Raw genomic sequence first — 22,857 nt, 5'->3', positions numbered from 1 at the left:
GCCAACAAAGATAGCGAAAAAACCTTGAGAACAAGCATAAATGTAGGCCAGCAAAAAGGAAATGGTGCCAACCATGCAGAAACAATTCAATGATATTGTATTCCATTTATGAAAACAAGGAGTGCTTGTTAGAATCCCTTAAAAAAATGAAGTGTACCACTTGTTTCACTGCCTAAGACCAGAGGCAAGACTGTGTGTGGCAAACTTATAGCCATTAGATTGGAAACAATCTCAAAATATGGAGAAAAACAAAGCTCTCAACCCGCACTAACTTAAAAAGATCTAAATAAGTTGAGGATGCTTTAATCAATGTGTAGCCAGGAACGCTGGCCCTGAATGAAAATTGACTCGCAGAAAAGATTCAGGGAATTCTATCAGAACAGATCCATGCTGACACGAGAAACTCTGAAATAGGGTAAAGAAACTACTTGTGCACAGAAGTTAAATATTCTGTGCTCAAACACTTAAGACTATGGCCCTCATTACAACCTCGGCGGTCTTTTTCTAAAGACCGCCATTGCTGGCGGTATGTCTGGCTCCACATTTCGACTTTTCCGCCGGCCCAGTGAACGGTAACAGTGTTACCGTCCACTGGCCCAGCGGAAAAGTCACATCTACATTGCTGCCGGCTCGTAACAGAGCTGGTGGCAATGCTGATGTGCAGCGGGTGCAGTAGCACCTGTCGCGCATTTCACTGATCGAAATTCGGGCAGTGAAATGCGCTCTGGGGCTATGCCTGGGGCCACTGCACTGTCCTTGCAAGTGCTTGGGCAGTGCAGGGGCCCCCAGGGACACCCCGAGTCTCCTTAATGCCAGACTGTCCACGGCAGTGTCTACCGCCATGGACAGGCTGGCAGTAAGGGGAGTCGAAATCCCCAGGGCAGCGCTGCTTGCAGCACTGCCTTGGCGGATTACGACTGCCGGACCGCCATGGCGATATACCGCTGGTGTTACCGTGGCGGAACCGCCGTGGTCAAAAGAAGGTGACAAGTACCGCCAGCCTGTTGGTGGTACTAACGCCACTATAGCCCTGTTGGTCACCGACTGCCAGGGTTATAATGAGAGCCTATATATTGAAAAACAAGATGTTATCATTAAAGGAATCTAGAGAACTGCATCAATCTACAGCTACTGCAGGATAAAGAGGATCAGACGTTGGATAACAGTAGACAAGGTTACAACAAGCTGTAAGACACACAAGAAAATATATATTTTTTTATTGCTGAAGAAAGCTTTGCTGGACCTGGAAAGACTACCCCTGAAGAAGAGTGCCTTACTGGAAGCACAAAAAGACTCAAGGACTCCCAGGTCCTGCTTGCACCTGGACCTACTCTCCAAAGGTTGTCCTCCAGTTTAACTCACTCTAGGAGTGCCCAGCTGAGCACCGAGGACTAGACCTTGGAGGAGCCAGGATAGAGAGAGACAAAGCACCTATGGGCCTGCACAAAAACCATGCAGTGAAATATGGGACTTCACCTTTTGTTCCGCCTACTGGAGGACCTGGAAAAGGTGCAGATGCTTGCCCAGGGAGGTCTCATCCGGGTTGGGCAAGAAAACCAGGTCAGTCCTGCTCAGAGCTTTTTGGTGTAGAGAAAAACAGGTTCCACTGGGTATCTCTGTAAACTTATCATGCTCCTTGCTGCAGTTTCAACCTTGTCACGATGGTGGTTTAGTAAACCCAAAACATGACTAAGTCTGAAGGTAAAACCGGTGCAACATCACAAAATCTATCCCAGTGGAGAGCCGACCTATGCAGCTACAGAACACAGCTTTGCCCCTTTCTGAGCTTTTAGTACCAAAACCAGTGACTTTAAGGGACCCACACCAGCGTATGCCTTGGAACCCGACCCACTGGAGGAGCTTGACCATCAGAAAAAAAGGCTGAAGGTAAAAAGCTTTGTCAGGGGGGCCTGCTTGGTATACTCAAGCCCCAACCAGCCTGAAATTGCACCTATGTCCTAGTCAACAACAAACTGATATTTTCTCAGTGGCACTTTCCTTTTTCTAGGTTCTTTTTTGCCTTATAACTGCTAAAATGTATATCTCTGGTTTCTTTTATCTGATATAAAAGGTTCCTAATATAATCTACTAATGTGATCCATTTCCTAGATTGTGACTACTATTGACAGTGAGGCTTCTCAAAAGTACAAAACAGTGATGAAAAGTCGATTCCAAAAAACAAAAACAAAAAAAAGTCAATAAATTTTGAGAAACAAAAAAAACATTCGGACAAGGCAGAAAAACTTTAGGCTGCAGGACTTGTATCACTCCAATAGAGACTGGCCTTAGTACATTCTTTATTCACTAAAATAGAATATTTCCAATGCTGCAGTGGTCAGCAATTAAATCAAATAAATTCATAAAACATAACAATTAAGATAAACAATAAACCAAATACATACCTTTCCTTGAAGTGGGCCTTGAATCAGTTTAGGATACTTTTGTGTTGAACTATTGCCATGTCCCAATTTGCCATAGTCTCCATCACCCCAGCTGAAAACCTCTCCCTCAGTTGTAAATGACAGGGAGTGTCCATCGGATCCTTTAGAAGAGGATACCTTTTTAATCGATCGATGTGGTTCAAAGGTCAACTTTTTCAGTGTAGACTGATTGTTGGAGTCGCCAAGTCCTAACCTTCCATAGCTGCCTTTGCCACAGGCTCGAACCGAGCCATCCATAGAGATTACAAATGTGCAGTACTGTCCAGCTTCAATCTAAATACAAAACAAATACACAAAGTGTTTAGGAGCAGTGAATCATGAAGCTGAACCAACTGAATGACAAAGCAGAAATGGGTCAAGGTATAGTGATCACAAATAAAGATGTAGAAGGTGAAATGTTACACATGGATGAATCACTTTCTTTGATGTAAGTCTATGCAATGCCTCCAATATCAAAATGATTAAAGGATTTACAGAGTGCAGAGGCTGACAGTTATCCAAAATCCACAAAAGATGACAATTGTGAGCAAAGGGTTAACAAGGCTACCAACACATAAGAGGACGATGGAGTGGAGGCAGATGGGGTAATCCCATCGCCAAGTCTCACAAAAGAGGACAGTGGGACTTAAGGGCGCATGAAGAAGAAGTGTAAAACCTGGTGACAGAGGAGATGAAACCTCTGAGGGGAGATTTATTAGGGAGATATGATATTAACCCTTACAGGAGTGAAAAACAGTTTGTCAGGACGCTTCTCAAAATAAGATGCAGGGTAGAAGTAGCCACAAAGAAAATGGTGTCGCCACTGTGTACATGAGAACATTATACCACATAATTAGGACCAATGACCATGTGCCCTTTTTCATTTCCCTTCCCTCTAATACAAGGGTAATCTGAATTAAGGAAAATTATGGTATATATTTCAGTATCTATGGCCATGAGAATCCTTCTCTTTTGCCCTCTTAAATAAACTACAGGGGAGGACTTGTAAATTGTAACTTCTTGTTTTTTGCAGACTACAGGCCTCGGTATCAGATCTCATCAACACCTATCATGTAGAAGTGGAGCCCTAAAGCGAGTCAGACTCAAGCTCTTCAGGAAGGAATTAGTCTACGTACAAATCATTGTTCTTTGAGAGTTGGCTAAAAGTCCAATCCTAAGGTGCTCCATGATTGCTATGATAGCAATGTCAGTGCTCAATTAAAAAAAGTGAAAAGGTTTTCATATGGAATATATGAATTTCATTATAAGACTGGTGGCTAGCATTATGCATTAATCATTTAACGCCACTCCAACGCAGCACTTTATAGAACATATTACATTATAAGACTCTGAAGATCCACAACAGAACCTTTCACCACAAATAGTCCTATCACCCTAATCATCTTCTTCTTTTAAATGCTACTCCTCAATCAGATTTGTAGCACTTTCACTTAGCTTATGCCTTATATCCTTAAAGGTTGGGTTTCCTGTTCTTAATGGTTTCCAATCTATGGAAACTATTAGATAGGTGTTTGTCATAGTGTCGTCCGGGCTTTTCTCCGTTTAAAGTTACCTTTGTTGCTATAATGTTTATGCCCTTTTCGGGACACTTCTTTTCGCAAAGCGCAAGATTTCCCTCTAAGGCGATATGCTCCATAATTGCCCCCGATGTTTGTCTTAAGAATAACTTCCCCCGTGTGATGTTTGTGGACCTGGCTTACTTTTGTTGGCTTTGAGTGGCAAAATGAGATGCTCGAGAGCTGCTGCTATTCTAGGACGACGGTCTGACCTTCTTGATCACCCCAGGACCTCACCTGAGAGCTGAAAAAAGGCTCTGCACTCCGGCTGCACACCAGACCAGGCAGTTGTGCTGAAACCTTCCGCAAGTGGGTCGCTCCTCCGATGCTTCAAGCAGAGCTCTCACATTAGAGGACTGCATAGGGCAACGACAGGATGTCAAGCCAATGCAAGATTTGGGGGCCATCTTGCTTTGAGCTTGTTCCGTTGCTTTTTACTGAGAATACGCTGCTGTTTGTTGGATTGTAACAATGTCAGTTGACAGCTACAGTATCCCTGCTAAGCTGTTTCAATGGTAGGAAGGCTTTAGGCCGGGAAAGTTAGAGTTTGGGTAGTAAAAAGCTAATTAAGATTAATTGCAGCTTGTATAAAATATTTGATTTTTTATTCAGTATGTCAGAAAAAGGTAAAGAGTTACTGCAGGAAAGTGCCCCTTTTGGCATGGTTGCCGGCACCAAAACGTTTTGCATGATATTGATGCTGGCTTGACAGAGTGTGCTGGGATCTTTCTTAGCAGGCCCCAGCACCAGTGTTCTTTCCCAAAACTGTACCATTGTTTCCACATTTGGCACACCCATGGCACACAGTTAAGTCCCTTGTAAAAGGTAACCATGGTACCAAGGCCCAAACCAGGGAAGGTCCCCCAGGGCTGCAGCATGTATTATGCCACACTAGGGGACCCCTTACCAAGCACATGCACACTGCCATTGCAGCTTGTGTGTGTTGGTGTGGAGAAAAAGGCAAATTCGACATGGCAGCTGTCTCAGAGTGCCATGCCCACAAACCACTGCTTGTGGCATAGGTAAGTCACCCCTCTAGCAGGCCTTACAGCCCGAAGGCAGCGTGCTCTATACCACAGGTAAGAGCCTAGTTGCATGAGCAACTTAACACTCTAAGTGCAGTGTGGCCATGCTGAGTATATGGGCTGGGAGTTTGTCATTACGAACTCCACAGCTCCTTAACTGCTTCACTGAAGTCTGGGAAGTATGGTTTAAAATTTCTCAGCACAACAAACCCACACTGATGCCAGTGTAGGAATTATTGAACAATGCACCCAGAGGGCATCTTAGAGATGCCCAATGTATTTTAGACAAACTTCTAGTGCAGGATTGACCAGTCTGTGCCAGCCTGCCACTAGCAGACACATTTTTGATCACATGGGGTGAGAGCCTTTGTGCTCTCTGTGGCCAGAAACAAAGCCTGGACTCTGTGGGGGTGTTTCACACCTCCCCCCTGCGGGAACGTTAACACCTGGCGGTGAACCTCAAAAGCTCGGGCCTCTTGTTACAGTGCCCCGGGAGCACTCCAGCTAGTGGAGATGCCTGCCCCCAGACAAAGCCCCACTTTGGCAGCAAGTCTGGTGGGAAAAATTAGGGAAAACAAGGAGGAGTGACCTCTTCAGCTAGGACCACCCCTAAGGTGCCCAGAGCTCGAGTGACCTCCTCCTTGAGAAATCCTTCATCTTGGTTTGGAGGGCCGGGACCAATAGGATCAGGTGCGTGCCCCTCTTCCCAAAGGGAGTGGACACCAGAAGGGTGTAGTCACCCTCAGGGACAGTAGCCATTGGCTATTCCTCTTTGACGCCTGTAACGCCCGTAAATCCAGGACTTAAGGGCTCTCCTGAACCTAGCCCGTCAGATTCCTGGCAACCTCAAAAAGACAAGAAGAAGGACTGCTAATCTGACCCCCAGCAGAGAAGACTGAAGATACCAACTGACTTGGCCCCAGCTCTCCAGGCCTGTCTCCAGCTTCTGAAGCCCTGCTTCAAAAAGGTGACACATCCTGCAGGACCAGCAACTTCTTAAAAGCCTCAAGAGGACTGCCTGCACGCCAAAGGACCAAGATCTCCTGAGGACAGCAGCCCTGTCCAAAAAGAAACTCCAGCTAAGGACTCCAGAACTGCCCTGTATCTACGAGTCCTGCTCACTCCGCACCCACCACCCACGGCCATGTCCAGGTGGCCGAGCCAACTAGAGCTAGTCCCCAGGCGATTCAGACCTAGTGTCCAACCTGGGGTGACCCCTCCAGTCCAACAAGACAACCCCGCAGAGGACCCCCTGACCACGAGAGAAACACACAAAGATTCCCAGCGCCTAAAGGTACTCCTGCACCTGCAGCCTCCTGGCCTTTGGGAATCCGACCACCAGTCCAGCAACGTTCGGCTGGCGGCCCTGCTCCTTGTCCAGCCTGTGGTTTTCTGTAACTGACCTCCCTGGACCTAGCCTACAGCATCTTTGTGACCCCGGGGCTCCCCTACTGAAAAGTACTGGGAGCCCAATGCTGCGTTTGCACCCTGCACCCGGCTGCCCCTGCGCGGCTGCCAGGGGAAGGGGGTGGGGTCGGTGTGGATAGAGGGGTGTGTGTTTAGTGCTGACCTGTGGACTCCCCCACCCCCCAGGTCTGCCCTCCAAAGGCGCAGGTAATTACCTGCAAGAAGGCCTGATTCCGAGTGCTCCTCAGTCTCCATAGGAACCCATTTTAAATCTTGTAGCACTTTGACCTCTGCACTTGGCCGACCCCGTGTTGCTGGTGGTGGGTGTTTGGTATTAACTTGAACCCCAACCTGTGGACCCCCAGAGACTGAAACTGTAAACCTTGGACTTACCTCAAAACTATACTATTATTTTTTTTCACCCCTAGAACGGTTTCGGAAAATTGCAGTCAACGTTTAAAAATAGATATTTGCTGTTTACTTGAAAATCGTTTAACTTGCCAAATTGGAACAAAGTGGTGTTCAGACATATGTAGGATACTTATTTGCAAATGTACTTACCTGCAAACTGAATCTTGTGGTTCCAGAAATTGAGTAACAAAGTATATTTTTGGTATATAAAAACCACTGGACTGGAGTTAATCTCTGAGTGTGTGCTTCCTTTATTGTCGGTGTGTGTGCAACAAATTCTTTGCACTATCCTCTGATAAGCCTAACTGCTCGACCACACTACCACAAAAGAGAGCAATAGTACTATCTACTTTAGCCTCTGTTAAGCCTCTGGTGAACACTATATTTCATTTTGACATATTATATACAGAGCCAGCTTCCTACAGTTACCATTTTGACATATATGCAGATCCAGCTTCATACAGTTACCCAAGGGGAAGATTAATGAGGAGATTATTAAAAAGCTTATGCAACATGAGGTGAGAAGCTGTGTTTAGGAGACCACTGATAAGGTTGTGGAAAAAACGAAGAATAAAAAGGGGTTGAATAATGAATATAGGACTTTATCAGAGGGAGATTCTGATAATGGAGAAAAGAAAGGGGAGAAAGAAAGGGAAGGGAATAAGAAAGAGAAAGACTAAGCATACTGAAAAGGGCACATACCGTTTAACAAAGTTGTAAGTCTTAGCACCTTTAAAGGGTGTAGTGCCATAAGCGGCATGCAATCTAAGATGAAAGGTGTCCTATGCAGCACACAAGAGATGGATGTCCTGAGTGGCATGTAAGAGACAGATACTCAGGATGATGAGTTTTTGGAAAATGCTTATCAGAGGGATGACAATTAATCTTTTGATGAATAAGTGCTTGACCTCCAGCAGAAGGACTATGGGGTGATGACCTCTTTGCTGAGGATGTTATTCTTTCTACTTCAAAGTATAGTGTTAAAACACCCTAGGAAAAGAAATGTTCTCTTCTCATAATAATAAGCACCCAAGAAGCGCAGAATGGTGGCCCTTAGAACAAATGGGCAACCTTATTAAGAGGTGTATTAGGAACCCACTTGAAAAGGAAATGAAGAATGTGTTAAAAGCGGAATGTTTGCGACCTGTCAGACAATAAGGTTTGCCTCACCCCAAACTTAGATACTAAGTTGAAGATCTTTGTATTTAAGATGGGCAGAGATCCCAGGAAAGGACTAGAGAGGTCCTTGAAATGGTGGCAGGGCAACTCCTGTATGTAGTTGGCCCCTTAGCGTGAATAATTGACAGGACTGATGAGGCATAAATTAAGGGTCTTCCACTGAACTTCGACTTTAAGAGGTTGGAGCCAAAGAGATCTGGTATTGTTAAGCAAACCTAATGCTGGCCTTAACGCAGAAAGGCATAAGGCAGTTTTAATGAAAATAAACCCTAAGCTAGGGGATTTAGCTCGGAAGGAAGCTAGCTTGAACCTGAAGGGACTTTTATTTGAGGAAGACATGGTTAAAATCCTTTTTGAATACGTGGTCACCTTTACAGTCCTGGGTAAGGTTCAAAGCAACATGTGTAGAGTGTTCAGTGGAGGTGTTTTTGGCAGGGCCGGAAAAAGAGGACTTCCTGCCGGCCGATGTTACCAAAGGTCCCAAGTGACTAACTACAAGAAGAGAGGATATCAAGCTGGTGCGGGCACTTCCTTCTACTCTCACAGAGGCCACTATCTTCGAGAAACAGGAAGTAAGCCCCATGGCCAGGGGTCTTCTGGATAACAGGGCGAGTACAATGGACTTCTTCTTCTTACCTGTAAAGAGTAGCTGGTCATCTAAAATATTTAAGCAAAGTATGGAAGACGATAGCGCAAGTCCCATGTGTTTCAGAAATGCTTCAGTGTATCAAAATAGATTTCACAGAAATCCCCATTCAGTATGTTCCTCCAAAAGAGTTGGTTTTGAACTTGGACAAACACCGTGTGGTAGAGAATGCGATAAAGTCTAAGGGGCTACTGTAGAGTTGAGCAGAGAAAACATAGTTTTTTGTAAGTATACTCTTCCTGGTAGAGAAAAAAAAGACAAGGGGTGGAGACCCGTTATAAACTTGAGGGGCTTAAACAGGTCTCTAGTTTACAGACATTTCAATATGGAGGGTATTCATCTCTTGAGAGACGTGCTGCTGAAAAACGATTGGTTTGTAAAGCTGGATCTGATGGATGCTTACTTTATAATTCCTATGGCAAATAACATCTAGCCTTACCGTCAGTTCATCTGGCAGGATGAAATTTACCAATTTTGCTCCCTTCCATTTGGCCTATTCTCAGCCCCATGGTGCTTCATCAAGGTAATGAGGGCAGTGGTAGCCTACCTGAGAGAGAGGGGTATTTGAATGATCATTTATTTAGATGACATTTTAACAATGTCCGAATCAAATATTGAAACATTTGGATATGGTTAAGAGTTTACTGGAAAGTCTAGGTTTTATTGTGAACAAGGTGAAGTCTGTTTTGACCCCACCATGTACCCTGGAATGTTTAGGTTTCATGATAGACACAGTCAACGTGGTTTTATTATTACCAGTAAAGAAGGTGACCAAGACAAGGAAGGAGATTTGCTAAGTACTCAAAAGCGAGTTTTTGACACTAAGTGAATTAGCAAGGCTAATAGGTCTTTCATCCTCTTCAATTCAGGTGTTTTTTCTAGTCAGATACACTACTGAGCATTGCAGAGAGTGAAGGAGAGAGCACTCCGGGTAGGCATATGTTATGGAGACTAGATAAACCTAGACCAGGAGGCAAAGATGATTAGAGAATTTAGATGCCTGGAATGGGCAAGCAATTTTTGGTTGCACCCAGGACTTAATTTTGGAGTAAGATGCGAGTCTAGCTGGCTGGGGTGCAATTTTGGGTGTACAGGAGACGGCTGGATTGGGGTCAAATAAGAAGAGAGAGCAACACATAAATTGTCTGGAGTTGATGGAAGGCCTCTATGCTCTCGTGAGTTTCAGACATTTACAAGGGAAAGCTGTATTGTTAAAAATGGACAATGTTTCTGTGTTAAACTGCATCAATCAATTAGGAGGCACAGGGTCCCTTGGGTTGTCAGAGTTGGCAAAAGGAGCTTTGGTTGTTTTGTTCAGAACACAAAATCAGGTGGTGAGCACAATATCTGCTTGAAAAGGAAAATTTAACTGCAGACTGGAATTCAAGATTTGAGGGATTACAGCAACTGGAAGCTGAATCAGGATTGATTTAAGAAGCTAGATCAGTTATGTAGTCCATTGGAGGCAGACCTCTTTGCGAGCAGGGTGACATTGAGGGACATTATCCTTCAACAAAATATTGGATGACCAGCTCCTACATACCACTCAGTGGTAGTGTGCTTAATAAATATGGTTAGTAGAGAACTAAGGAAGGAGATGTGACCTAGCAGCAAAGGCTGGTAACTGGAACTGGGGAACCTGGATCGAATCACACCCTCAGCTCAATATTTACCTTCACCTGCCTAGGGAAACAAGCATTTGCAATGCAATGGGTCACGCATTTCTCCGAGTAAGAGCTATTAGCAGTTGTAAACGCCCAACCGGACTTTTCTTGCCTCAGTAAATGGAAAAAATAGCGCGATCGTGCTGTTATAGTTCACTCGTAGTAAAACCTATTGACAAAAGTGGAATTATCTACGTAACCGGCAAAAGTGCAATTATCTATGTAATAGGGTCGATGTCATGCAAAGCGCTCGACTTCTGCCAAGCCAGATCGCGCTGCGAAAAAAGGAGAAAAAGTAGTCCACAAACCGGACGGAAAACAGCGAGCCTCGTATGTTTTCAGTACTTGCTTGCTGCGCTTGAGGAGGGCTAACCACCGGAAAAGGCATGATGTTTGCATGCCTTCCACTAATGAAAGCAAGCAGATTTTAAAAGGCAAGCCCACAAACCAATGAAAGACACTGACGTGACATGGACGGGGCTTCGAGCCTTTTTCTAACTCCTACAGCGTCTCGCAAGCAATACGCATGCGCAAGCGCATGCTACCGCAGACTCGACCCTAAAAAGTGTAATGTCTGGTTCTCATGTAACATATCAGGCTATAGAGCTCAATGCCCATGGACCAAATCTACGTTATATAAAAAAAAAAAGCAAAACTAATATTATATATACATATAAATTCACTTTAAAAAACAAAGCTTACAGGGGCATTATAGTTAAGCGCACAATTCAAAAGTACAAAATCATAGAAATTCAGCTGTTATAGTTATTTCAAGTAACTATAACTCGTACTCTCGCCATGCACAGTTTCCTCTTCAATGATTTGATTGCAAATATTGTAGTGATAATTTCAATGATGTCATAGAAGATGTTATGACTGATGTAATATATGGTGTGATAAGCAGTGCATGGCGAGGGTGAGAGCAATAGTTACCTTAGGACTTGTGTTTTCGGAGGGGAGCCACATGGACCCCCCCCCCCTCCAAAAATAATAATGAAGCCCCAGGGAGATGGAAGTCCCTGGGGCACTTAAGAGGCAAATGCCAGTAGGAAAACAACTTCACATCAAGTTTAGTTCAGGTACATGTACGTTAACTCTCACTCAGATCAAGCTGGAAACAGGCAAGGTATTACAACTGTGAATGTTTCTAGCAAAAAGAAGCTGCACTGGGTAATTTTCAAGCCTGGAGATCATAACACAATAATGACTGAGAAATTATACTAATCAAATGAGCATATCATATATATAAAAAGGTCTGATTTCTTTATTATTTCACTCATGATATACAGGAGTGAGAAGGTGAGGTGGACAGTATAAAAGTAATACCTAAGTACTAAAGTTTATAAACAGAACGTGCTACAGTTTTAGATAAATCATTAAGGACACCACTCACTGTTTGTGCATCAGAAAAGCTTGGTGCAAGCTTAGGCTGCAGTATTTTCTCCTGCGTGCCCTCTACCAATTGATGGCTACTGTTGCTTCCCCAAACATAGACTTCACTTGTCTCTGAAACGATCGGGGCATCACCAGTTTGTATACTATCAGGACTGGCACATGTTCTTGAATAATCGGAAGCCATTCGGCAAACCTAGAGTAAAAAAAAAAAAAAAAATAGTTATAGTGAATAATTGTTGTAATTAGGTACCTTTTATATGTTTTCTCTAGACCTGTTAATGGTGGTTTTGTCCCGTTCCTTTTTATCCACACTTACACATTTTTAAAAGGTACAGTAGCCATAGCTTGCATACATTATTTTTACATACATGCCAAAAAAAAAAAAAAAAAAAGTACAGGTGTACAAGACACAATTATATATTTAATGGAAATGCAAAATATTTCATCACAAACCAGTGACATTGGGTCCTTGCATGGATCCTCTAAAGCACTGGTCCTGAAAACTGAACATAATTAAATATGCATTTTTTTTTGCCCACAGTGCATGCATCAAGTATAGCAGCATCATAATGTTTGGAACAAAAATGGTTCCTTACTTGGTCCAGACTTCTATAGTTTGGGAGCTAATGGTCCTATAAAAACTGACTGGCGCCTTATTTTATTTAGTCCAAAAGCCATCAGCAAAGTTTTCCCTTTACTCCTAGCTATTTTGCAAACATTTACATGTTTTGTGTGCTTACAGGGCTATTTAATGGTTGAATAAATGTTGCTCCTAAAATGTAGATTTTCCTAGTAATTTATGAAGGAAAGTCTTAATTTTATTAAAGACAAGGAGGCGAGTGTTATGCTGTACTTTTCTTGCTTTAATTGTAAAAGCAGCAGTCAACAACAATAAAAAAAAAAAATCAAATCCCAGATGGCAAAAGAAATAAGCCAATGGGAAGAGAAACAAAGTCATTAAGATATAACCAATCAGCAATGTATGCACCGTATAATGACCAATGGCGAACAGCCCTCTTTTCTTGCTCTAGAAGTTAATAAGAACGAAATAAAGGTAAAATAAATAATAAAATTAAAAGAGCCAAAATAAGAGAAAGCAGTTTATGACAAACGTTTATCAATCCTGTAAATGGTAAGATGTGTGGAGGGACGGAACAAACAGGATTTCCAAGGCAGCTTGAAGAGGACGTAGCCCCATAAGAACAACCAAGCAAAATGTCATCAGCGTTATGAGGTCGGTTGAGATGGAGTCGCTGTGAGGGTGGGAAAGAACAATAAAGTTAAAAAATAAAAATTGTGGAGGTATAATACTTGCCTCCGTGTCTTTAATAAAATTAAGACTTTTCTTCATAAATTACTAGAAAAATCTACATTTTATGTCACGACAGGAGGCTCCTATTATAGTTTTTTAAAGCGCATTAATAACAGTTGAAGAGGGATTGTCAACAGGTTTACAATATAAAAACTCTAAACACATTGTCATTAGACCAGTCAGCTGATCTAAGAATGTCCTCTATGCAGGAACCAGCCCAGAAGGCTTTGGAGGCCATGGCTCCCCTAGTGGAATGGGCCCCAAAAGTGGAAATGTCAATACCAGCAAGGGACATGATCCATCTGACCCAACAAGCCACAGTAGGAAAAGACACTGGTTTGTATGGTTTCCTAAAAGTTATGTGTAGTTGAGAAACAGAGGACGTTCTTAAAGCAACAGTTTTTTGTTCATAAACTTTTCAATATTGCCCAACACACAATTGGGATGATCGGGAAAATAGGGGTAAAACATTGAAGTGAGGTTTGTTTTGGTACATCGAATCACAGTGAATAACACATCTGTTGGAGTAAATTGACAATAAGTCATGTCTAAAGCTCTAACATCAGACAATCTTTTGACTGAAATAAAACATAACAAAAGGAGTTGGGGAAAGGAAGGAAGGAGAAAGGGGAAATCTATGGATAACTAGGAGGGTTGGGAACCATACCTGGGACTGCCAAAATGGAGCTATGAGAACTAGTGTTGCCTTCTGACGCCTGACCTGCGCAAGTAATCTGCTGATCATGAGAAAGGGATGAAAGACATAATTTAGGGAGAGGAGACCAATCCTGTAAGAAGGCATCTGAGGCCAATACTAATGGATCTGGGTGCCAACTGTAAAATTGAGGAAGCTGGGAGTTGAGGCGAGAGCCAAAAAGATCTATTATCAGCGGACCTCATTTGTCCTGAATAGAATGGAAAATCGAGGGATGGAGTTTCCAGTCAGCTGTATCCCAAAAGTGTTAAGAGTGCCAATCTGCTACAGTATTGAGATCGCCTGGGAGATATTCTGCAGAAACCGAAACTTGGTTTGAAAGGCAATATTATTAGAAGGCTTTGGCTAGCTCTGCGAAAGGTTTGGGTTTTGTACCCCCTAAATGGTTTGTATACCTTACCGCTGAAATTTTGTCCATCCAGAGAAGGATAGCGCAGCGAACTCTGTTCTTTGCAAGGCTTCTGACTGCAAGGGAGCAGGCAAGCATCTCTAAACAATTTATATGCAATCTGGACTCCTCTAGTGACCAAGTACCTCCTGTTGATTTTGGACCACAGCGGGCCCCAGCCCGTGAGGCTTGCATCTGATTTTAATACAAGATCTGGGGCTGATGGAAATATTGTTCTGCCGTTCCAGGCATCTAAATGGAGAATCCACCATTGAAGTTCCTCGCAAGAGTCTTGATCTAGCAAAATGGAGTCTGAATGCGTGAGGCCCTTTCTTAAATATTGAATTTTTAACCTCTGGAGAGCACGATAATGTAGAAGAGCTGGAAAGATGGCTTGGATAGAAAAAGAGAGAAGAATCACTATTTGAGTGAGAGATCGGACAGAAATAAAAGAATTGCGTAGAACCTGAAGAATTTCAAATTTTATAGATTTTAACTTTGCTGAAGGGAGATGTAGAGTGGCAGAAACCAAATTTATTTCGAAACCCAAAAATTCTATTTGTTGGATTGGAGACAGAAAATATTTTTCTTTGTTGAGAACGATGCCTAGATCTTCTAAAAGGGAGCAGGTAAGGGAGATGTTGGATTGAAGGGATAGAATACTCTGGTTCATTATGAGTATGTCGTCCAGATAAATTAAGAGTCCAACGCCCTGAGCTCTGAGTAGAGCTCCCACCAGCTTCATTAACTTCGTAAAACACCAAGTAGCTGAAGAAAGACTGAATGGAAGGGATTCAAAATAATTAAAGTATTGATCTAACCACTGAAACTGAAGAAATGTTCTGTAATTTGGATGAATAGGGACGGTGAGATATGCATCTTGCAAATCCAAACGAACCATCCAGTCCTTTTGAGGACGGGTGTCCCTGAGGTGAAGAATAGTTTCCATTTTAAAATGACGGTAAACTACAAATTGGATGAAATACCAGAGGTCGATTACTGGCCGCATGTTTTTGTTTGTCTTTTGAACTAAAGATGGAGCTGGTAAAACCTGACGAGTCGGGATGACAACGGGCAATAGCTTGTTTTTGGAGAAGGGACTGTACTTCTAAAGAAATTAGACCTAACATTTCTGTTGAGAACTTTGGTGAAAGAGGAGGGGAGGACTGAAAAGGTTCTGAGTAGCGTTCGATAGCATAACCTTGAACCGTGTTTAAAACCCAAGAGTCTGCTGTGATTGACAACCATTTTGGGAGAAAAAAAACACAAAGACGATCCCCTACAGGAGGAAGGCCAGAATGAACACTCACCTGTTTGGTTAGAGTATCTGGAACCTCTGGAGCCTCAGCCACGAAAACCCCTGCCTCTTTGTGGGTAGAAGTGAGGTTTTATTCCTGGTAGGAAGTATTGTAACCTTGGTTGATGTAACCACGGCCGGCAAAGCGGTTCCTTCCTCTGCCAGCCCTAGCAAAAACCAGGTGAGAAAACATTTTCTTCAGGGATTGCCATGCTTTATCTAGAGAAGCGAAGGTGGAGACGTATTTACTCAACTCTTTGACAAAAGAGTTGCTGAAAAGAAGACCTTCCGCCCTGATACCGGGATCCAAAGTTGCAAGGTTAACCAATTTGGGTTCCAATTTGTGCAGGAGCCCCTTCCTACGTTCATGTGTGAGGGCAGAAATAGTATTGCCCAGTAGACAAAAAGCACGTTGGACCCAAGGTGAAAGTTCAAGATGGATGGCAATATTCTACAACCTAATGGCCTCTGCCAGGTCAAAAATTAGAGTAAGTGGCCTAACCACATCCAAATGTTTGTCCTGATAAGAGGACCATGCTAATCTACACCCTTGTGAGAATCCTTGCCATATTTATTTAAAAACGTTAAAAGAACTGGGTCAACGGAGGGAGTAACAGACATTTTTTGATGGGTGCTTTAGGATCTCTACTTAGAACTGGTTCGTTTGTCCAAGGAAAAACGTAGTTTGGAAGATACTCACTCACCAACATGATCTGCAGGAACCCACTCTGTAGAATTCGGATGGTGGATATGAGTGGGATCAAACATATGGACCCCATCCGAGTCCATCACAACCTTAGGTTTGGAAACATCATGATGTGCTATTTTAGGTTTCTTTGCTGGAGGTGGAGATAAAAATCCTCCATTATCATTCTTAGATAAGTCATCATGTGAATCCACATCAGCCAAAGCATCATCAGTATCCGGAATAGAGGAGACCAAAATGGGAGAAGAAATATGTTTAGCTTTTGTTGTACATTTGGCTGATATTTTCTGTTTTTCATTAATATTTCCTTCCTTAGAAGGAGGCTTGTAAGGAGCCACCTCCTCTGCCTTGCGTGAGGAAACCTCACCAACCAATAGCGCCAAGTTATGATGTTTTTTAGATTGTAAATTAACTGAAGGGTGCTTTCTGCCTTCCCCCACAGAATGGACCAAAATCGTTTTTGACATCATGTTAAAAATAGAAGTTTCCAATTTTGTGATATTTTATTCATTGAGGCAGAAACTGCCTGTTGAACAGAGGCTTGAATAAAATTATTCAACTCCTCTTTAATATTATTTTCCTCCTCCGGAGCCTCCTCAGAGGAGAGCTATCAATATCCATGACTAAACCAAACGTTGCTGAAATACCATGCATACATTGCTGATTGGTTATATCTTAAGAACTACGTTTCTCTTCCCATTGGCTTATTTCTTTGATCATCTGGGATTTGTAGTTTTTTTGTTGTTGTGGACAACTGCTGTTAAAATTAAAGCAAGAAATGTACAGCATAATAGGAGCCTCCGGTCTTCACATAAAATTAGTACTCAACCAATTACATATTTGAAAGAGTAACCCTCCTCAAGCTAACAAACCAAATAAATATAAAGTCTTTTGTAGAACAATCACATGCTTAATGGTCAATATTTAATCAATTTACTTGGCTGCAAGCAAAAACTTGAGTCAGGTCACAGTAATACCAACTGCAGAAAGTAATCAACATATTTAGCATCAATCTTCCATAGCAAAGAAGACTTTATTATTAACCTGTTGGGATTGAAGCCATTGATATAAAAATGGTCACAAAAGAGATACCATTCTTGTGTCATGCATTTTAACATACCTCCTCAAACAGGCACAAAGCAGATTCATACAAAGAGCAGAGGCCATCAGATGTTCTTGTTGGCTCTCGCCATTGACTCCTATCAGCAGATGAACCCTAGAATTCAATAAAGGAATATTTTTAAGAATTTCAGGTGAACTGATATATTTCTCTACTTTCATTTAGAAGAAATTAGACAGAAAGTCTGTTTCAGATTAAACAAGAAGTTGTTTGGTTAACTGAAACCGAACCAAGCAATATCATGGATGAAGTTCATGATTTACCCAGAAAACCAAAGCCTCTGGTATGTTCAAATGATGCTGTTTTTTGCCAAGATCATATTGAGAACATGTCAATGTAATCAGTGAAACATTGCTTACATGCAATCCTAGTTCATTCTGTTCACAAGACATTAATGTATGTTTTAATACATCTCTGAAATTTCCAGAAAAAAAATACAGTTGAAGTGACTAATATTAACAAACTAAAAATACTGAAATTGGGCAGGTATGATTAGCTATGAATAGCAAAACTAACAACTCCACCATGCACTACTCAGGACCTCAAATGGCATGACTGATATCTCGTTTGACAGGTACTGCTGAGGACATGTCAAATGGCATCAATAATGAACTCATCAATGGCATCACTTTAAGAGGAATTACAATGTGTGATGTGACTTGCAAACATAACTAGAGAGCACAATAAATTAATCAAAACAAAACTTCACCATCAAAGAAGAAGACAACATAATCAAAGCCTTATCAGATAATGCTGAAGAAACAGAATTGGACTTTGGATTTAGGTTAAAGAAGATATTGTATTGTATTATCATACAAACAGAAAATGAGTGAACACAACTCGAATCTCTTAACGACTTATAATGGGGGAAGGGGTAGCATTATAGAAGGATATGCTGCTGAAATAACAAGTATTATGCTATAATGTTTCTAAATGCAGAAGGTGCCAGAAGACTATCAATATAATTAATGTGTTTGAATGGAAATGCACCATATTGCGGCACACTTAAAATTATGTTTTTCCCATAGCTGGGAGTATTAAAGCAGAATAGAGTGTGGTGAGACCGCTATGCTTTAGCAATTATATGTGCATTTACTGTACTTGAACAGTATCAAATGAGAACGGAGCTTTGGATGCAAGGATGTAAATATTACTTATGTTATAACAGACACATTCTCAAGGTTTATAGTTTAACCTATAGTCAATGAGTAATACTAAAGGCAAATAAATTATAATTTGTTTTAACAGCGAAGCAGACATCAACTAAATACTGGTAAACAGTATATCTAGTGATTTTGTGTGACTTGAGGTAAGCCTAGCTTAGTTACAATCATGGCACAAACCTATGTAATCCTGGTATTTAGGTTTCCAGAAATCAGTAGTATTTATCGCTTATTACTGTGCTACATGGAAATTATCCACTTATAATAGTGGGTGAGAAGAGAATTTACGAAATAATATTCTTTACTTAGACTAAACTGTGTTTGTATGAACAATGCAGTTTGTTCATACATCATTAATGGTTGGTGGCGCGACTATAAGCTCTAAAATCTATTTTAAAAAACATTTCAAATGTTCTTATTAAAGTTTTTATGCCATACATTGTCATAGTAGTGATCACGCCACTGGTGGCCATATTTAATCTTATCAACAATGACATCAATGAAGACATTTGTGATGCCAGTGAGGTCATGTGTGGTAGTGACTAATGTGTGACAGGCTTGAATTATGGTTAGCAACTAGCCATAACTGGCCCGTTTCAGTGGCTTTTTCTTTATATTTTGTAAACATAACATCTCCAAATGAGCATTTTAAGATAATTTCCTAGTTTTATTTAAACATGTTAGTGAGTAAAAGAAAGCATTACTTACCCTTAAAGGATAAAATCTCCCTTAAGAATAAGATCCACATTTGGAGTCCATCATGGGTGTGTACTGGTCCCGTTGATCTTTATGCTGTATATAAAAGGCCTAGGCAAGCATCTTTCCCGTTTTGGAAAAGAAATGCTGCAAGCGGGGAGCCAGCCAATCCCAGTCTCGTCTTACCAGCAATTTCGTTTTTGACAATACACTACATCTACTGCCCATGCACCCAACCTCACTGTGCATGTCCTTGGGCAGCATACAGAAAGGATTGGGAGTGAGCCTAACCACAGGCTTCACTCTTAGGCTCCTCAGAAAACCTGCAGATGGTTCCCACTCAGCACCCGCAGAACTGTCACACAGGCCATGGTCTCCAGAAAACTGGACTTCAGGAACACACTAAGGCAGCATCACCACACATCTCACTAAGACTCCAGGTCGTTCAAAACGTTGCAGTCAGACTCACGCTCAAACCTCTTACTCACCTAAAAGACCTCCCCTAGCTCCCAGTCCAGACCAGAAAGCTCAGCTCAGCTGGGACCAGCGTTGATTCACAGGCCTCGAAAAATCTACTCGCCCACTTCCTATGGAGAGCCAGATTTAATTAGAACAGGCTATTTTTGGGGCCTACTTGCCCTTTTTGGCACGTTGACAAATACCAGGTGTTCTGTTCACTCAAAAAATGAATGAGTTACAAAAAGGTCTTTAAATCTTGTTTTATCTTTTCATATTTGCTCGGCATTCAGACAGAGGTCAAAAGTCAGTTTGTCTTCCTACCTTTACTGTTACTTCACAGACTGTGAAGTTAGAGGATTTTGTAAAGTGAACTGTGGAACACTCGTGTTGTGCAGAATGTGTAAAATAAAAGGCTGTAAGATTTCAGGCTTTTTTTCTAACGCAACACGGAAATAGATAATAAGTGAAATGTACAAACATTTCAAAATATATTTCAGTATATGGTACATTTTTGTAATTCTGTGTGGTGAAAAAAACGATTTTTATAGGGTCAAAACAAATCAGCGCACTACTTTGTGATGTGCAAATGTCAAATATTTTTGCAGAAACCCAATTTCCAAGCATTGTTTATGCACCGTGTAGTTTTATCAACTATAAAGTTTGTGGCATTTTGAATGGAAGGTGTGCTGTCTGTAATTAACAGTACACTACCACATCATGCTTTAGCAATATATTTATTAAAAGAGAGTTTTTAAACATTAACTGAGACATATTCCTGCCCCTCCCTGATGAAAATGCTATTAGTGAACTATGAGGCAAGCCAGGGGTCATGTGTACTCTGTATGTGTACACAATCTTACTATACACGGAGCAAGTGTTTAGTCTAGTAATTAAAAAAAAAAAAAAAAAAAAGGTTTTTTGTACAACAGAACTAATGAACTCACATATTCAAAGGTGCTCCTGTATGCGGTAATGAGGAAAAGGTGGCTCCATAAAACAAAATATTTGCCTGGTATTACACAATTTGAGACCAATTTACAGGTCAAGTACATTACAGTTAGGTCAAGTACATTATTCATTTTACTACAGCTGCAGGTCTACGAACATTGCTATGATTTTTCAAGGCCTGATTCACTCACCACACAGAAGCTTATTAATTGGTCAGCTTTCAGAAAAGTTAGTTTCTTGGACAACCTACATTATGATGGTTTTATACGTGAGGAAATAAGAAGAGAGATGTAAAGAGTGTTTGCCATTTTTTAATCAAATAAGGTTGCTCTTAATTTTTTTTAACTATGTGTTGGACAATTAACACCAGAATTAGACTTTTGGAAGATCAGATTGATGCTGCCAAAAGGCAATCTTTAAACCCAGCCTTACAATCTCCAAACAATGTTGCCCCATTGGGGAGATCCAGACCTTTTGCTAATACTATTGCTTAAGGAATTGCTAAAGAATTTGCACGACATACTGGATGCAGTTTCTGAAATAAAGGAATTCCAAGTGCATGTCTGGTTGCGGAAGTAGACCCTGGAGCAGGGTGGTATGCAACTTCAAATTCACCTCTGAACAAAAAGGAAAAACAGGTTTACTGTTCGATAATCGAAGAGAAGGGGAGGGTCATTGCAACCCAGCCTTGGTTACCAAAAAATGGACTCCAAAAACCATGAAAGAAATTTCATATTGTGGGGAAACAGGCTTCAAATGATATGCCCTGTATAGAGCAAATTATAATGGACTATTGCTACAACTGTTTTTCTAAATGGGAAGAAAAGCCAAGTGTGATCAGCAATTCCATTTCAGAGAAGTTAAAAGTTATAGACACCAAAGTAAGTGAGTTTAAATGTCCAGCCGGCTCCTCTTCCAGTCAGCCCACCTTAAACAGCAAATTGGCGTCATCTACACAATCCTTTTTCAAACTGCAACAGGCTGATCTCGCACCCATTCAATCCACACATAAGGTAATTATGACGGTCCATGAAAAAGATAGTCTACCCAAAACGATCAATGCCAGAAGATTTTCAACTAAGCCCAAAATGTCCTTCATCAAATACCCCCTCTGCTCCTCCCCCCCCCAATTACCTCCTGATATGGTAATTCGGAAGGATGTCCCAACTCGATCTGCAACACAGGAGGAGGATTTTTCTGCTTTAAAAAAAATAAAACTGTTAACTGGTTAATGTCCAATAAAATGTGGCCTCATGTTTAGCACCAGAAGTCCTCTCAATTAGAAGAGCTCCACGATTGGGCATACACAGAAAAGAATCCCCAGGCAGACTGTAACTGTTAACTCCCAGCATCGCCAGATCTCTTACGTTTGTATAGAATAAATTTTACACATGGTTCAATTAAAGCTGTACCGTTAAGATATTTTTATAGACCGCTTATCCAACGCTAACAAATATAATTTCTCCTAGTGCTTGGAGGATTTATAAGCATCAAGACAAGGAACAGCTTTGAAGTTTTATCTTCTCTTGACAGTCAGGATTGAATTGAATCAAATATTACGTATACGTCATTTGAGGATCAATGTTCAAAGAAAAATGTGGAGGAGGCAGTCACCCAACAAACTGCAGTAACGCTTACCACAGAAGAGCTGATTTCCAAAACACATGCAATAAATCATTGCATTGAGGTGCTGTCCTAATATGTTGCTAGCATTCACTCAAAATGTTCCAATCCGGATTGGCTAGCAGCTGTACAAAACTATGATATGTGCCCCGGAAGATGGCAAAATCTCCCTTAAGAATAAGATCCACATTTGGAGTCCATCATGGGTGTGTACTGGTCCCGTTGATCTTTATGCTGTATATAAAAGGCATAGGCAAGCATCTTTCCCATTTTGGAAAAGAAATGCAGCAAGCGGGGAGCCAGCCAATCCCAGTCTCGTCTTATGCGGCCTACCCTGTACTTATATCAAGCAATGCAAGTGGTCTCCAAATCCTTTTACAATGCTTTTAACTGGTTTACAGATAACATGGGTCCTAAAACTAACTCATCAAAATCATATATTATGAAATTGAGCCCAGAAACCACAAAAACAAGGACATTTCAGCTGGTAGGGGTAGAGATAGTCACGTTTCAAAATGTTACCCTAGACTCTTTATGAAAACACTGGGCTTTACAACTTCAGAGATAAATAGTATCTGTTTTAAATTTTTCTAGAAATACCGGGTCAAAAACCAGTGAAGGAAGTGATAAATATATACAAATGCAAGTGTGTGGCAATAGGAAGGTATGGGTCAGGTGCGTGGAGATACAAAGGAGTGGAGTTGCT

At 41.5% G+C, this 22,857-nt stretch overlaps 1 protein-coding gene across 12 annotated transcripts in view; it reads right to left on the bottom strand.

Annotated features, from left to right (window-relative positions):
• The window catches only part of HERC1 (HECT and RLD domain containing E3 ubiquitin protein ligase family member 1), a 1,155,039-nt gene that overhangs the window by 1,109,499 nt on the left and 22,683 nt on the right, over positions 1–22,857 (bottom strand). For all 12 annotated transcript variants that reach the window (XM_069222059.1, XM_069222062.1, XM_069222061.1 and 9 more), the window contains exons 3-5: positions 17,263–17,358; positions 11,723–11,917; positions 2,403–2,714 (exon numbers count right to left, since the gene is read on the bottom strand). In XM_069222059.1, coding sequence (XP_069078160.1) covers positions 2,403–2,714; positions 11,723–11,917; positions 17,263–17,358 — 603 coding nt within the window. The remainder of the gene's footprint in view (positions 1–2,402; positions 2,715–11,722; positions 11,918–17,262; positions 17,359–22,857) is intronic.

The sequence above is a fragment of the Pleurodeles waltl genome, chromosome 3_1, assembly GCF_031143425.1.
Source record: "Pleurodeles waltl isolate 20211129_DDA chromosome 3_1, aPleWal1.hap1.20221129, whole genome shotgun sequence".
Lineage (NCBI taxonomy): Eukaryota > Metazoa > Chordata > Amphibia > Caudata > Salamandridae > Pleurodeles > Pleurodeles waltl.
The sequence above is the reverse complement of the archived record's forward strand: the minus strand, read 5'-3'. Positions and strand labels throughout refer to the sequence as shown.